The 15526-nt window shown below is 43.3% G+C and overlaps 1 protein-coding gene across 3 annotated transcripts in view; it reads right to left on the reverse strand.

The window, feature by feature from the left end:
* Positions 1–15526, reverse strand: part of LAMA3 (laminin subunit alpha 3) — a 266072-nt gene that overhangs the window by 20625 nt on the left and 229921 nt on the right. For all 3 annotated transcript variants that reach the window (XM_032859753.1, XM_032859754.1, XM_032859755.1), the window contains 8 exons: positions 14796–14929; positions 13847–13991; positions 10624–10743; positions 10121–10254; positions 4527–4644; positions 4010–4150; positions 1361–1500; positions 477–608 (listed from right to left, as the gene is read on the reverse strand). In XM_032859753.1, coding sequence (XP_032715644.1) covers positions 477–608; positions 1361–1500; positions 4010–4150; positions 4527–4644; positions 10121–10254; positions 10624–10743; positions 13847–13991; positions 14796–14929 — 1064 coding nt within the window. The remainder of the gene's footprint in view (positions 1–476; positions 609–1360; positions 1501–4009; positions 4151–4526; positions 4645–10120; positions 10255–10623; positions 10744–13846; positions 13992–14795; positions 14930–15526) is intronic.

The raw sequence follows: 15526 nt of genomic DNA on the forward strand, positions 1-15526 counted from the left end.
AAGAACAGCTGAACATCTGCCTGCAAGCACCAAGCTCCTCTATGAAAAGTCACGGTCAGGTTTAACACGTGGTGATCTGGTTTCCCAGCAGTGCAGGCCCATGCAAGTCCTCAGCCTCCCCAAAATAGGGGAGCACTGATGAAATCAAACTGCATGACCTTGATTAAAATGGAGTAAAATTTCAGTATGGAAAATCTTCAGGGCCATACTCTGAAAGGTAACTTTCAGTAGACCTTTTCTAAGGTTCTGGGCCAAAGCTGCTCCTACAAAGGGAGGCTGGGCCCCGGGTGGGAGTTTATGGGAGGTGGTTTGTTCCTAATGTGTGTATCTTGTCTAAGAAGGTGTTTGAAAGTTGATGCCATGAGAGCCTCACACAGCACGTGGTGACAAACCCAACTTCACTACTAGAGCAAGGAGATGCCCTCCCTGGAGGCAGGTCACGCTCGTCAGCCACACACCCGGAAAAGGGCACGCACCTCCGGATGAAAACGTTGCTGATACAACCCTCGAACTGACTCCCGCCCAGATACAGGGGATGCTGGGAACCCGACAAGTCTTGTAGCCTTTGGCTGCTTTTCAGAGTCTGGTCGTCAATGAGAAGCCGGAGTCTGGAAGAGGAGGAAGGCAAAACAAGAGTGAGAATGGCAGGGAAGGAAAGTTTCTCACCCCAACGCCAACTTAGGGTCTTCGACTCAGACTCTATATCTTTAACCTAAAGTAACTTGTTCAACGAGGTTTATTTTTAAAGAGCACTGAAACTGTTTTTCATGTATTTCTTTTTTTAATTACATTTTATTATTCTATACATACAGAAAGTTGACATATCCTGTGTGCTCAGTGAAATTTTTGCAATGTGACTGACTATACCAATGATACCAATGTCCACCCAAAGAAGCAGAAGCGACCAGCACTCAGGAACCCAGCCATGTGCTCCCTTTTCCCCGTCTGAGGGTATAACCCCTGAATCCTGAATTCTGATAAAAGAAATTAACTTTGCCTGTTTTTGAATTTTTTATCAATGAAATCACAGGAGATGAATCCTTCTATGTGCAATCTCTTTGACTCAGCAGGATGCTGCCAAGTTCATCCACATCATACAGGTGGAGATCTTTTGTGCTCATTACTCAGTTTCATTCCCACCGTCTGAATAGACCACAGTTCATTGATCCAACCCCCTTTTGGCTGATGGATTTTTATCTATGCATTTTTTAAATAAGGACATTGATAGAGAACCAGGAAGAAGACTAAGACTTACTGGTAGTATAGCATCAAGACACATACTTCACAAAAAAGATACTAGAAAATTCCATCAAACTAAATAAAAGTCTTAGGACTCTGGCAAAAGTGCTGTCGTACTCACCCAGAGTTGTCACTTATCACAGATACGTAATGCAGTGAACCATCCGTGTATGTCTGTGGAGATTTAAAAATCGGTCTGTTGCTATCCCTGGTGTTGAGTTCAATGTGACCATCTTCCAGGGAGATCTGCAGGTTCCGGGTCTGAAACCATCATAGAATATACCCGTCAATGTCATTAATTTCCACTGAAAAATTATGGTGATATCAATACTGAAGTTATGGTCAACACTATGGATAAAACAGGATGTTTTGACCCAAATGTTTTGACTTCACTATTTCAGTTTAAAGATTATTTTGGAATATTCTGACTCTGTGTTTATGAAAATAAAAGTCTTATGCAGATTATTTCAACACTGATGAATCTGTCAAAAGCCTCTTACGGACCTATGTCCATAAACTATTTTTTTTTAAAGATTTTATTTATTTGATAGAGAGAGAAAGCACAAGGAGGCAGAGCAGTAGACAGAGGAAGAGGGAGAAGCAGGCTCTCCACTGAGCAGGAAGTCCAATGCAGGGCTCGATCCTAGGACCCTGGGATCATGACCTGAGCTGAAGGCAAACACTCAACTGACTGAACCACCCAGACTCCCTCACCTTTTTTTTCTTTTTTCTTTTTCCAATTTAACTTCTCCATCAATGATACAAAACAGTTTTGTTTTTGTTTTTGTTTTTGTTTTTTCTGAAGTTATTTTCATCAGGATCAATTATTTTCTGAATCAATTTTGAGATGAAGACTTGATTCATCCCTTTCTTAAAATATATGATTATAGCAATGATATCTTCTCTTTAGTCATTATGAATTTTTAATTTTCTGGTCATAATTTCTAGGAAGTTCAATTTTCTAATGTCAGACTCTACAGATTGAAATTTTGGCATGATGATTTGGTTCTGTCAACTCTTAATAAAAAAATATGTGTAGTTTTTGCAGTTATCATTTTAATTTTGTTGACTTTTTTTTCTATCAAGTATAATTTTTCCAGTTTTCAACAAGATGTCATCATTCAGTGAGCTTTTAATCCAGAACAATTTTTATGGGGGTGGCTGGATGGCTCAGTGGGTTAAGTATCACAGATACGACTCTTGATTTTGACTCTTGATTTCAGCTCATGTCACGATCTCAGGGTCCTGGGATCACACCCCACACTGGGCTTTGCACTCAGCCTTGGGGATTCTCTCTCTCTTCTTCTCCCTCTGTCCCTCCCCCTCTCTCAAATAAAGAAATCTTAAAAAAAAAATAGAACAATTTTACAGTACGTGGCTGGCACCACTGTCAGGTTTATTTTTATTTTTTTCAGTTGCTAATTTTCTTTATGAACTGGATAAATGCCAGTTTATATGTATGCCTTAGCTCACCCACTAGGAGTTGCGGGCAGTGTTCCTGGGATATCTCTAGGATCCCTCCATTGTCGAGGAGTGACCCCCTCTTTTGCTAAGTCAACTCTTCTGCCAGCCTTTGACCATTTTGTATATTGTATACTCTGTGTCCCTACCCTTGGCAGGGGAAACAAGCACTAGATGTCAAAAGAGCTAGGTTGAAACACCCTACTTTGATAGGAAGGGCTCTCTTGCAGTCAAAGTGCTGGCACGTGCTTCTTCAGGGGGTAGTTAAAAAAAAAAATCTCTAGCAGAGTGAGGGGCTTGGGGGGTAGAGACAAAAAAAATGAAACAAGTTGGGATTGGGAGGGAGACAAACCATAAGAGACTCTTCATCTCAGAAAACAAACAGAGGGTTGCTGGTGGGGAGGGGGTAGGGAGAGGGTGGTTGGGTTATGGACACTGGGGAGGGTATGTGCTATGGTGAGTGCTGGGAAGTGTATAAGCCTGATGATTCACAGACCTGTATCCCTGGGGCAAATAATACATTATATGTTAAAAAAATAATTAATTAAAAAATCTCTAAAGGCTGATGAGCAAATATATATCAAAAGAGATGAGGACTTCTAATATGACATCACCACAGAATCCGCTACGATTCTTCCTTTTGACAAATACTAATTTTATTGTGCAGACAATCCTAAAGAAACAAAGCCAAGAATGTCAATATTCTACTTCTACGCTAAAATCTGCTTCATTCCACAAGGGGATTTCTAAATATTAGTTAACACTTATACCTACATAACCACACAAGGGAAATTCTATGAAGCTGTAGAGGGTACCATCTTGTCGCTCTGTTATACATGAACAAAGAGCCAATGACCCTATCTTCTCTCATTCCCCAGACGTAAATATTGTCCAACCAGCTACTGCTGCAAAAAAGGAATCTGAAGAGCTATCTTCTGTGGAATCAAAAAGGAATAGTGGGGAGACATTTGGATTTTTTTCTTCTATCGAAAACTTCAGGCTCCATTATTACTTTTAACAGTTATAATTCACCTTAACCCATGAAATAAACCCAGGAAGAATGAAAACGAGTCCATGAATACATACAAATTCAACTCTGTAAACTCTAATGTACTTTCTTAGCCTTATTTCTTTTAGGACTTGCCCCATGATGAGGAGTAACCTCCATGGTTGAAACAAGCAATGTCATTTACCGTGTGATGATAGATGAAATGCCCAACTAGTTTACCTTCAAAATATCTCTATTGTTTTTGACATCAAACTTGATTCAGGTTTAAATCTTATTCAGTATTCATACAATATTTCATACCTGTGCCTGGAGATTAAATAACATGCCACTGGGTTGAAAGGTCTGAAACCCAAAGGAGGCCTGGAATTCGTTGGGCAAAGGGAGGTCCAAATCGGTGAACCTCAACTGTCCACCCCTGGAGAATGAGGCAGACCGCACGAGCTGAAATGCAAATGTGGAATAAATTAATGGCATTGGAATGGTTTGATGTCTGACATTCAGGATCTTATCCTGTATCACTTCACCTGACCTATCTAATGTGGTTTCCGTTGCCTTAGAAAGAAACACAGTTTGCTTTTCTGTGTGAGTTTTGTCTGTCAAGTTGGTATTTCTTCTTTCCTACAAATGTCATATGCAGACCGGAAGGGGTTCTGTGTCTTGCAAACATGGGGGACGTAGAAATAAATCAGTTCACCCTAATACTGTGTGCTACCACAAAAACTCAAAAGTTGGTCTGTAAATGAATACAGGGCTGTAAATGAGTACAAGAGGGGCTGGCTAGGGAGAAGCGCTGCCCTGCGAGGTATTGAATTCTTACCTTCCAGTCTTCCGAGCATTTTTTGGTGACTCCCACAGTGTCATTCAACCTAACAACACCACTGGTTTTCTTCAGATTTTTCATGCAGCCTCGGAAAGCAGGTGTAGAAATGTTAAACCTGATTTGGGGTACAAAAAAAAAGAAAGAGATGTACCAGACCAGGCTTGTCTGAGAACTGGAGCTGAAACTTTCCGCACCATCTGGTCCTTCTCACCCACAAACGAGTACGTGTTTTGTGGGTACCTGTTCTCACAGGATTTCTATAACACTACTTATTTCGTGAAGCTGAGAAAATTGACTTCCTTTCTCCGCGATCCCGCATTCTCAGCTTTAAAAATGAATGTAATAGTGTTGACAGAAGAATGGCCAGTGTCTTCAAAAAGTACAAATACAGAAAAGGTAGATCTCTAGAATTGCTCCCTGCTCTCCTTCCAGAGTCGTGGTGATATGGGGTGACTAGGAAGTGTATCAACAAATGAACAGACCATAAATATTAGATAAATACATATTAATAAGCACATTATTTATTAGAGCCAAGAATGCCCTAGAAAAGGCTTTGCTTTTTTTCTGTCCACTTTTAAGTTAGTTACTGTTAACTCCGTAGAAACAAACGGTTGCATTTTGGTTCTAGTCAGTGATGAAAAAATGTGGCTTGGTATTTCATCCATGCCACGCTGGAACAATGGAAAGCATTGTGAGGATTAAACAAGTTAATACACAGGAATTCTTGGCACTGCGTGTGGCTGTGACTGCTCAGGAGCTGTTTCTGAGAGCTCAGGGCTCTGCACCCACACTGCCTGAGTTCAAGCCCTATTCTGATGACGTAACCTGTGACTGTTCTCTCCTTCCTACAACGGGAATGTGTTCATCTGTCTCATGGGGTTGTCGTGAATTTAGGCGGGAGTTAAGATGGTGCCTGGGACAGAGTGAGGACCCCATGTGGGGTGGCGGGGTTAGGAACTCCCCGCTTATGAGGAGAGTCCTCATAACGAGAGCAATTTCTTCCTACAGCAACTCTGCCTTTGTGACTACCTTGGCATTCTGCCCCCCACTTTTTTTTTTTTTTTTTTTTGACATTTCCCCTTTGATTTGACTTGGATCTGTCTGGAGCTGACTCCACATAAAACAGTAACACAGATGAACTGACTGGAGTCCAGGCAAATATTTGTGTTTCTTAAACAAATGAAGTACGGAGGAAAACACAAAGCTGCTTTTCTTATAAATCCCTAAGGCGGCTCACCTTTCTAAATGGAAAAGTATCTGCATTCATTTTTATTCAAATCATTATAAATAGTTGAGCTATAGGTAATGAGCATTAAATTAAATTTCATTAGAAGGAAAAGGAAGAAATGAATCCTCACGGGCATGGCAGCTTGAGTGTAATTATTTTATGAAGATGGCTTTTTGCCTCAGAAAAGAAGGAAAATTCCTATTAACTGCTGGAGCTCATCTATTTACACATATTTTAACATCCATTCTCTCTTGGGTTTCCATGGGGTTCGGACCCCTCGCCACCCCCTGAGGTCCTTCTTTCTGTATAGTCTGGGTCAAAGGTAGAAGAGAAGCAGAGGGGGGAGGAAAGGCAGCTGGAAGATCCTTATGGAGCCCTATTCTGTGTAAGGCACTGTTATTCTAGCCTCACCATGACCTTTCCAGGGAGGTATTTTCCTCTCCAACGTTCACCGAGCTCTTACCACATGCTGGCACTGCCCTAACTCCTTGACTCGCTTTGAATCGTCACAGGACCCTGAGAGATGGGGAGCTACTCTGACCGTATCCCCAAGGTCGCATGGGGAGGCGTGGGGAGACTTAGCAACTTGTCTAAGCTCATGTGGCAAGGAAATGGCAGCTCTGGGATCTGAGTGGTCAGCATGTCCTACCAACTAGGGCAACTCAAGTCCCTGCTCTTTACACTTACACAGTCTGTGTCCCCATGGTGCTCGGAAGAGTTATGAGTCTTTCCCATGGCAGAACAGTTATCTCCAGCAGGGATGTTAAGATGGAGATCTATTTCCACTCTTCTGGGGTGTTTTGGTTACTTTGGCTCATCAGAGGGCTTAGACTTCCACATTTGCTCCAGGAGGCAAGGGCTGAACACACTTGCTAGAGGGATGTGATCGTGTAGGGGTGCAGGCTGCTGTATTGGAGGGTTAGCACACTGGGGGGTGGATGCGCACTGGGGGCCAGGCCATTCACGAAGGCCTCCACGGTCCACGCCTGCGGTGGGCAGATTTCAGAGCCACAGGAACCGAAGGTAATCCTGAACTGAGCAAATGTGCAACAGATCCGTGGTTGATTTGTACTTTTTTGAATTATTTTCATTTTAATGGTTTATTATTACACTGACACAATGTTGTAGCTCCTCAGGAAAGATTTCCCACTGGCTTGAGAGCCTCTGGAGTTATCGGGATGATTCTCTCGTCTCATGGAAAGCAGATAGGATTAATAGATTCTGATTTCTGATTGGAATCCTGAAAAAGTCATTCCCAGATCTGGGCCCCCATTCCTAGAAGACACATGATAGTGGAAGAGGAGAAAACAGAGCGTCCACAACATCTCTTGGGCAGAGCTGCTTTCGAGATCATGCTGGCTGGCTTTGCTCTGGAGTAGGCTTAAGGGATACTGTCTGCGAGGGCCTTCTCCTTAGGCTGCGGTCAGAACACCCACCTCCTTTGGAAGAACTGCTTGCTTGCTCCTCAGAGCTTGGTTATGACTGATCAGTAGGACTCCTCTCCACCCACCCGCCCCCTGCTGACCCACGTCAGAGGGAGTTTCATCAAAGATGTTGCCAGAGGGCTGCAGCAGGGCCAGAAACAGCCAATACTGCTTAGTATTTTATTTGCAAGGGAGTAAAAGGCCAGTGAAATCCTTTGACTGGCTGCTACCTCCTACATTTTCCATGTTCTTACGATTTTAATAAAAAAAAAAAATCAAGGTACAAACTTGTCCAGAAAAAGGAGTAATCCCTTGTTTGGAAGACTCTAGGACAGATGACTAGGAAAATTCTGTATGGACATCTATCTGTATATGCATAACTAGACCCATGTACCTACTTCTTAAATGGATAGGGATGATAAGGGAAAGAGAAAGAAAGCCTGAGTGCTGACTTAACTCAAGGTCTCATAGCTCTTTGGCGGCTGAGTCAAAACTAGAACGACTTCTTTTGGTTCTTATCGACTACCCTTTTCTAGGAAGCCCTGGCTGGCGGGCACCCGCATGTCTATCCGGAGGTCTTGTGCTAACACTGTGCAAATGCAAACCACCAGCCAGGGGCTTCCTTGTTGCCTCCAGGAATTCCTCAGTAGTCTGCATGAGCCCACCTGCCCCAGAACCTTGACAAGCACCTGTACCTGAGCTGCAGTCACCCTTTCTCCAGCCTGGACTTCTCTGCAAAGGACCAGGCCTTTCACCCCACCCCTCTCCCGCAACTCCACCTGCAATCTCTCGGGCTCCAGGAACTCAGCCGGTCTCAGCCTGAACCGGTCCCCCTGCTCCTCTGCGGGTGCTGTCCACTTGCCCAAGTGCTGGAGCAAAACCCGGGTGCTACGCTTAAGCACTTTCTATTTTCCTCCCCAAACCCAAGCAATCTCTCAGTACTACCTAGCCGCTGTCCTAAACAGATTGAGAATCCGTTCCCTTTGCCACCTGCACTGCCATTTACCTGTGGCTGCCTTCATCTCCTGCCTCTGTGCTCGTCTTCTAACCATTCTACTTGACTCTGCCTTTTCCCTCTCGAATCAAATCTCTGTCCTGCACCAGTTGAATTTGATAATGTCCTTTCTCTGCTGGTGTCCACCGAGTGTTACCTTACTGTGATTTTCAAGATCCTCTGTGATCTGGCCCCTGCTTTTTATACCAGCCCCGGGGGGCCTCCCCGGTGTCCTGCAGTTCCTTGGAAGGTCACACTTTCTCCAGCTCTTGGTGCTTCCCATATGTTGATTGTTCCTGCCTTTCAGGGCCAAGCCAGAGGCCACCTTCCCCATTCCCCCACTGGATTAAACTCCTTCCCGGGGCCCCATTGGGCCCTGAGCTTCCCTCCTGTGGCACCAACCACACTCTTTGGTCCCCCTCCTACTATGCACGAGGTTCTGGCCTGCTCACTGTTGCCTTCCCCACACCTGCCACGCTCCCTGATGTCACTCGACACTATGAGTATCTGTGTAATGAGTAAATAAACGGGAATCTCAGATGGGCATAGGAATGCTGACTTCCTCAAGTCATATCACATCCAATTGAATAAAATCAAGATTATTGCTCATTCATCATAGCAATTCATGGTTGAATTGGTATGAGATCGATAATATTAAACATGGTTACCACCTCTTTGGTTCTCAATTTCTTTATCTATGAAATTCAGAGGTTATGTTCCATGCAAGGTCCTTCCTAGTTCAAAAAATCTAAGGACTTCACTCCCAAATTCAAGCACCAAGCTTTCTCACCTGCATTTTTGTCTCTGAGGGCAACCTTAAGAACTTTAAAACAATATTAGTTTGTCTTTACTATAGATGGACAGATGCCCAAATATATAAGGATTCTTGAAGACAGACTACCTTTGTATAACACTTTATAAATCACATCTAGTACTCCTTCCAACTGATTTATAAATTAGAGAAAGGGTTAACTAGCCTCAGATCTCATATAAGAATAATAATCAAATAAAGTGAAAGGGCTCTTCACTCAGTCACGAGTCTGTACTAACCCTTCCAGAAAATCTTCTTCCCACACATTAACATAAACTGTTTAAAAGCCTTTTTGGAGGGGTGCCTGGGTGGCTCAGTGGGTTAAAGCCTCTGCCTTCAGCTCAGGGCATGATCCCAGGGTGCTGGGATCAAGCCCTGCATCGGGCTCTCTGCTCAGGGGGAAGCCTGCCTCCCCATCTCTCTCTGCCTGCCTCTCTGCCTACTTGTGATCTCTGTCTGTCAAAGAAATAAAATCTTAAAAAAAAAACCCCAACCCTTTTTGGAGGATACAAACAAATTTAAATGAAAAAGTTATTTTAAAATGCATTCTCGAAGTAGTGTTGTTTTTTTCTTATTTAGATTAAGCTTCACTTCCTTTCCAATTAACTTAATTCATTCGTGTATTCATTATCCAGGAAGCAGTTATACACCTGTTCTGTTGATAACACATAAGGGGCAGGTCATACAGACACGCCTTACACTTTAGAGACACTTCCTGAAGGCAGCAACCCCAACTTTCAGTGCCTAGTGCTGCTTGTCAGGCCATGGAACTGCCACACTCTCCTATGCTACTGTTAGGGACCCCAGGGCCACAGCCTCTGTTCTTAACGGCAGCATTGTCAACACCAACCATATCCCCTATGGTTTCTCTCTCCCTGAGAATTACACTTAGGGGTGACCCATGGTTCCTTCACTCTCCTTCTTTCAGTGTCCAGTCCCGTAATCCAGTGTTTACAATCTGTTTGACTCTGTTGGTTAACACTGTGAATACTGAAAAGTTAACTTTTTGTATTTGTTTCTTGCTAGACTTTAAAAAGGCAAACTAATTAGTAGCAATCATAACCATAACCACTCAGAGAGGTAAACTGCATCTTTGTTTTTTGTGTGTTTTTTTTTAAAGAAACACCATCTTACCTTTCCCTGATTGAAATTGGAATTCCTCCCAGATAATATGTGCTGAAATCAAATATGTCACCGTGAATTAGGCTCCCAACCAAATCCACATTTATCCTCATAACTTTTTGGGCTTTTCCAATTATGATCTGTATCTAAAATGAATGAGAGATGAGTCAGTAAGCAATGGGGAATTAAGGAATCCTATTCAACATGGGTCAGGGATATTACGTTTTTATTTCCTCCAGATTGATTATACATGTGGTAGGAAGACTTTGAGCAGCAGCACTTATGGATAAAAATATAACATTGAAACATTTTAATAGAAATGTTTCATTTGAAATTAATCATGTCTTATATATCCCATATACATATTTCATGCCCAGGTACTCAGATTTTGAAAGGAGGTGTCCCTCCTCTTTTAATAAGTTAGTCTGGTAATAGAAAAATGTTCTGGGTGATGACTTAATTTTAAAGGACTGAGGACATTTAATAATTCACGTGAAAAGAATGAAAAGATATACCGAATGGTCTTTTCCATTGTTGACAACCTGTGTAACTTCTTTTTCTTTCGGTGGCTCTGAATTCAGTTTGTATCGCACCAGGAGCTTGCCATCTTCTATATCTAGAGATATGAAGTGATCCTAGGGCACAGAGACAATGTACATTTACCAGAAGATTCCATAGAAGAAGACCTAGAGGGCTGGAACTCAAGTTACTCTCAAGTCACAAACTACTCTCAGTTGCAGCCCCCTCCTCAGTTAACAGGGACAACAGTGCTGTAATATCCAGCTAGCAGGATGGGCATGACAGGTAAGTGTTCTAAGTCGTGTTCCACATTGTTCCCAGTGGTGGCACACGGGAAAGATGTAATACATGCAACTATGATCATGATTTTGTTTCATATGATCCATAACCAGCAAGCACAAATGGGAAGGATAAAGACACAGGTCATTAATACCATTTGAAAAGATGGCCGCCACATATTGGAGAGTGGTATGGTCTTAGTGAAACCCCCGACCTTTACCACCCTCTGTTCGCTGGCTGATCGCTGTCTCAGCCTCATTTGCTGCCTCATCTCCCACCAGCCCCCTCCTTCCATTTGAATGTGAGGGGTTCCTTGAGGGCCCACAGAGGAGCTCTTCTCTCCTCCTGCCCTCTCTTTGCCTCAAAGTCATAGTCACTTTCACAGGCCCAACCCAGGTGCGGGCGCACGAAGCCCAGATGCTTCTCTCCAGCCTAGACTTGTCTTCTCGGGGCCAGGTCCGCACATCGGGTAACCTTATTGCTACTGCACGTGACTCATGGATCCCTCAAATTTGAATCCCACAAGCACAGCTTGTGGTCCACATGCCTCTCAGCGGTCAAGCCTTTCTCTCCATCCTTCCCACTGCTCTCTCTTCCTTTCTCTCTCTCACCAGTAAGAACCCTGCTAAGCCAGCCACAAACCTACTGAGCGTCACTCTTTAACATTCCCCCCTCTCCCTTCCTGTCAAATCTTGTCAGTTCCCCCCATTTCTTAACTGTCTCTCCATTTCATGCCACCCAGGGTCAGTCACACTTGACTAGCCAGACTACACAGCAATAATGCCCCATCCTCCCCATGTCCACTCTGTCCCTTCGTGAACCCACTTGCCACTCTACAGCCAGAGCGCTCCGTGGGAAACACCAGCGTGAGCACATTATATTACCCTCCTTTGCTCTTGGGGGAAGCTCCGACTCCCCAGCACATGTTGTGAGGCCCCGATCTTCCCTTCAGTTTCTTCTGCCTCTCTTTGCTCCAGCCATGCGGGCCACCATTTTGTCCCTGAGCACTCCTTGCCCTTCCCACCTCCAGGCCTTCTTTATGTCCCTCTCCCCACAGGGATCACCTGTCTGCCCTTCCCTCCAAATGCTGTCTTCTCTTCCCTCCAGGCCTCAGAGTACCCATCCTTTTGTCTTTTATACATCTTCATTCACCTCAGACTTTTCCTCTTGGCCATTGTGATGATTAATTAACCAATTAATGAGTACAGCTTTGTTAAATATTTGTTTCCCCTCTAGAATAGAAGGTCCTTGAAGGCAGCCACTGCATCCTTATCCCTGCATAAAGCACATACTTGAAGCAGCCCTTTCCTTAGAAAGATATGCTGAGGAATTTGTGATGTAGGGCTTAAATGTTTATTCTTCCACAGTCCCTGGATAACAAGAAGGCTTCTCTTTGATGTCTTCGGACAGAGTCCTTACATAAAAGTAACATCAGTCCATGGGGCGCCTGGGTGGCTCAGTGGGTTAAAGCCTCTGCCTTCGGCCCAGGTCATGATCCCAGGGTCCTGGGATCGAGCCCCACATCAGGCTCTCTGCTCAGTGGGGAGCCTGCTTCCTCCTCTCTCTTTCTCTGCCTGCCTCTCTGCCTATCTTTATCTGTCAAATAAATTTTTTAAAAAATCTTAAAAAAAAAAAAAAAACTAACTAACATCAGTCCTTATCTGGACCCCACATCTTGTCCTTGGGAACCAGTTAGCATTCATCACACTCAACAACTGCCGAGTCACGTCAGTTGAGTAATGAGCCACTCTGCTCAACAGTGTTGCTCACAATCATTTTTCCTTATCTGGTTACTAAAGGCGCCATAAATTTTCTTCTAATATGAGTGGTACTTCTGGCTCTTGGTCTCTGAGAACTTCAAAAGGTAGTACAAAGAAGACCGTGTTTAGGAAACAACCACCTGGCCCTGAAGATGATGTGTGACTTCTCAGCTCCTCGAATTCTATTGGCAGGTCAGGACCTTCCCAAACCCTCAGAACTGGTTCAGGCTTAGAATCTCCCAGAGGGTCAAGACCAGCCCCAGAGAGGAGAGTTGGATCAGGTCTGTGTCCCCACCCTGCAGGCAGAAGGGGCTGGTCAAAGCCCAAGCTCCTTATCAATCCCATGTTGCAGAGATCCCATGGGCTGATGCACATTTCTCCAGAAATGCTCCCTGTAGAGCAACCACAGAAGGCCCTACTGCTAGGACCAGTCACTCCAGACACATCTCTGAGCAGATGGCGCTGTCCATCACTAATACACTTTGGATTTCTCCAAACTAGACTTAAGAATGGCCTCCAGAAACTTCAGTGGCTTAAAAACAGAAGCACTGGGCACCTGGGTGGCTCAGTTGGTTAAGCGATTGCCTTTGGCCCAGGTCACGATCCTTGAGTTCCGGGATCGAGTCCCGCATCAGGCTCCCAGTTCCACGGGGAGTCTGCTTCTCCCTCTGACCTTCTCCCCTCTCAAGCTCTCTCTCACTCTCTCTTTCTCAAATAAATAAAGAAAATCTTTAAAAACAAACAAACAACAACAAAAAAAAAACAGAAAAGCTTCCAGGTCTTGGAAAGCCGGGGGTCAGGCTGAAAAGACATAATTCCACAGAGCCTGGCAAGAGTTGGACCAAGATGCAAACAGCAGAAAGTCAGTCTCTCAGACACCCTGGAAGGTTGTCATGTGATTTCAGGCAGACTAAGTAGATTATCAGGCCAACTGTGGTTTTTGAAGAATACAAGTGACAATGGCATGTTTGGGTGGCAGGTTCTCAAATTCCCAATTACTTGCCTCATTAAAGCACACACTCCCATTGCCAAAGAAAGCAGAATTAGGCCAGGAGAAAAGATGCAGCTAACATTTGCACACTTTTTCAGATCTAGTTAGTTACTTATAATAACCCAGTTACCCCAAACTTGCTTAATTGAGTGGACATATTTGGTTATTTGGATGTTTGTTATAGAATACCTTGTTTTCTGCAAAGAACAGCAGTCCTCTATCCATGGTGGTCTGAATCACCTGTCCAAAGGTTGGGATGGGAGCATTTGGTTGAGTCGGAACTCGAGCATAGCCTGTACCTTCAAAGTAATTTCTGTCTGACTCTTCCTTTCTCCTGTCAACATCAATGACCATACATTACAACACAGCAGCAAAGGACCACCACTCAAGTGTGCTCTCTGAAAACCGAGCAAAACCCATGCAATGTAGCTGTCATGATTTTGTTCAAGAAGAAACATCTTTAGAACATGAAAATAGCCAACTGTTTCTCCTGGGTATGCGCTTAGGCTCTATGGTAATCAAACCCTAGCTTGAAAAACATAACAGTTAGGAATCCCCTTTGAAAATATCTCCTTAGGAAGATGTGGCCTAGCAGCTGAAGACTGTGAAATGTAAAAAATTATTAACTTGAAATATAATTTTATTTGGAGTAGCAGTTTGCCCAAATCCTTTTAACTATAGGGAAGGTCAGGAGCTTAAGATAGCAATTTCCAAATAGTTTCAGGTGTCAGAGTACCTAGAAAGTCATGGTGTATTATGTGGACTAATATTTTTTTTTGAAACTTACAGTAAATATATAATTTGTGCCTGAATCAGGTGCCATCTAATATTGAATATTTTGTGGTAGGAGGCACCAAAAATTTAAGAAGGATTGATTTTTTTTCAAAAAATCAAAAATTGAGAAAACTCTATCAATCTAATATTTTATGCAAATGAGGAAATTTTAGGGGTGGGCTAGCAGTATTGCATGCAATCATAATTTAAGATCTACTGGCCCAAAGCTATCGTGACATCAAAAGCAATCTCATTGGCTCATTCCTTTATTACATGTAATATAACTGCAAGTTACCAAAAATCATAGTTACAGAGATGCTAGTTCCTGGTAGTTTTGTTGTTGTTGTTTGTTTGTTTGTTTTACCTTCTACAAGGCTCTACTTCCGTTGTGTTGAGATTGAAAGTTTGTTTGAAGTTGTACAAGCTCAGAACATTTTCGTTGAGGTCATCTAACTCAATACAACCTTTGTATGGAGGGAACCTCAGTCTAGCAGGAAGCTGAAATAAAAAGAAACAAAAAATTGAATTCAACTAAGGACAATGATCAGGTTGGGCAAGAAATAGTATGAACCCATCACTTTTTTTTTTTTTTAAAGATTTTATTTATTTCTTTGACAGACAGAGATCACAAGTAGGCAGAGAGGCAGGCAGAGAGAGAGGTGGAGGCAGGCTCCCTGCTGAGCAGAGAGCCCGATGTGGGGCTTGATCCCAGGACCCTGGGATCATGACCTGAGCTGAAGGCAGAGGCTTAACCCACTGAGCCACCCAGGTGCCCTGAACCCATCACTTTTAACTGCCATTGTAACACAGGGTTAAGAATGGGGACCCTGGAGCCAGAGGCCCTGGTTTTGTTATTTACCGGCTGTCTGACATTGGACAAGTTATTAAACTACTCTGTCTCAGTTTCTTCATCCACGAAATGGAATGGTAATGATGCCTATTTAAATTCACAGACTTAAGTCTAGATCACAGCACACAGGAAGTACTCAAAAACGGTTAGCTTTTATCACTAGATATGCTTTAAGAATATATAGTGAAATCCATTTTATCTATAATGGATAATTGAAATAGAGACCTGAGGTCCTTATGCCAAAT

Source organism: Lontra canadensis, unplaced genomic scaffold (genome assembly GCF_010015895.1).
Source record: "Lontra canadensis isolate GAN:19392208 unplaced genomic scaffold, GSC_riverotter_1.0 scaffold17, whole genome shotgun sequence".
In the NCBI taxonomy this organism is placed as follows: Eukaryota; Metazoa; Chordata; class Mammalia; order Carnivora; family Mustelidae; genus Lontra; species Lontra canadensis.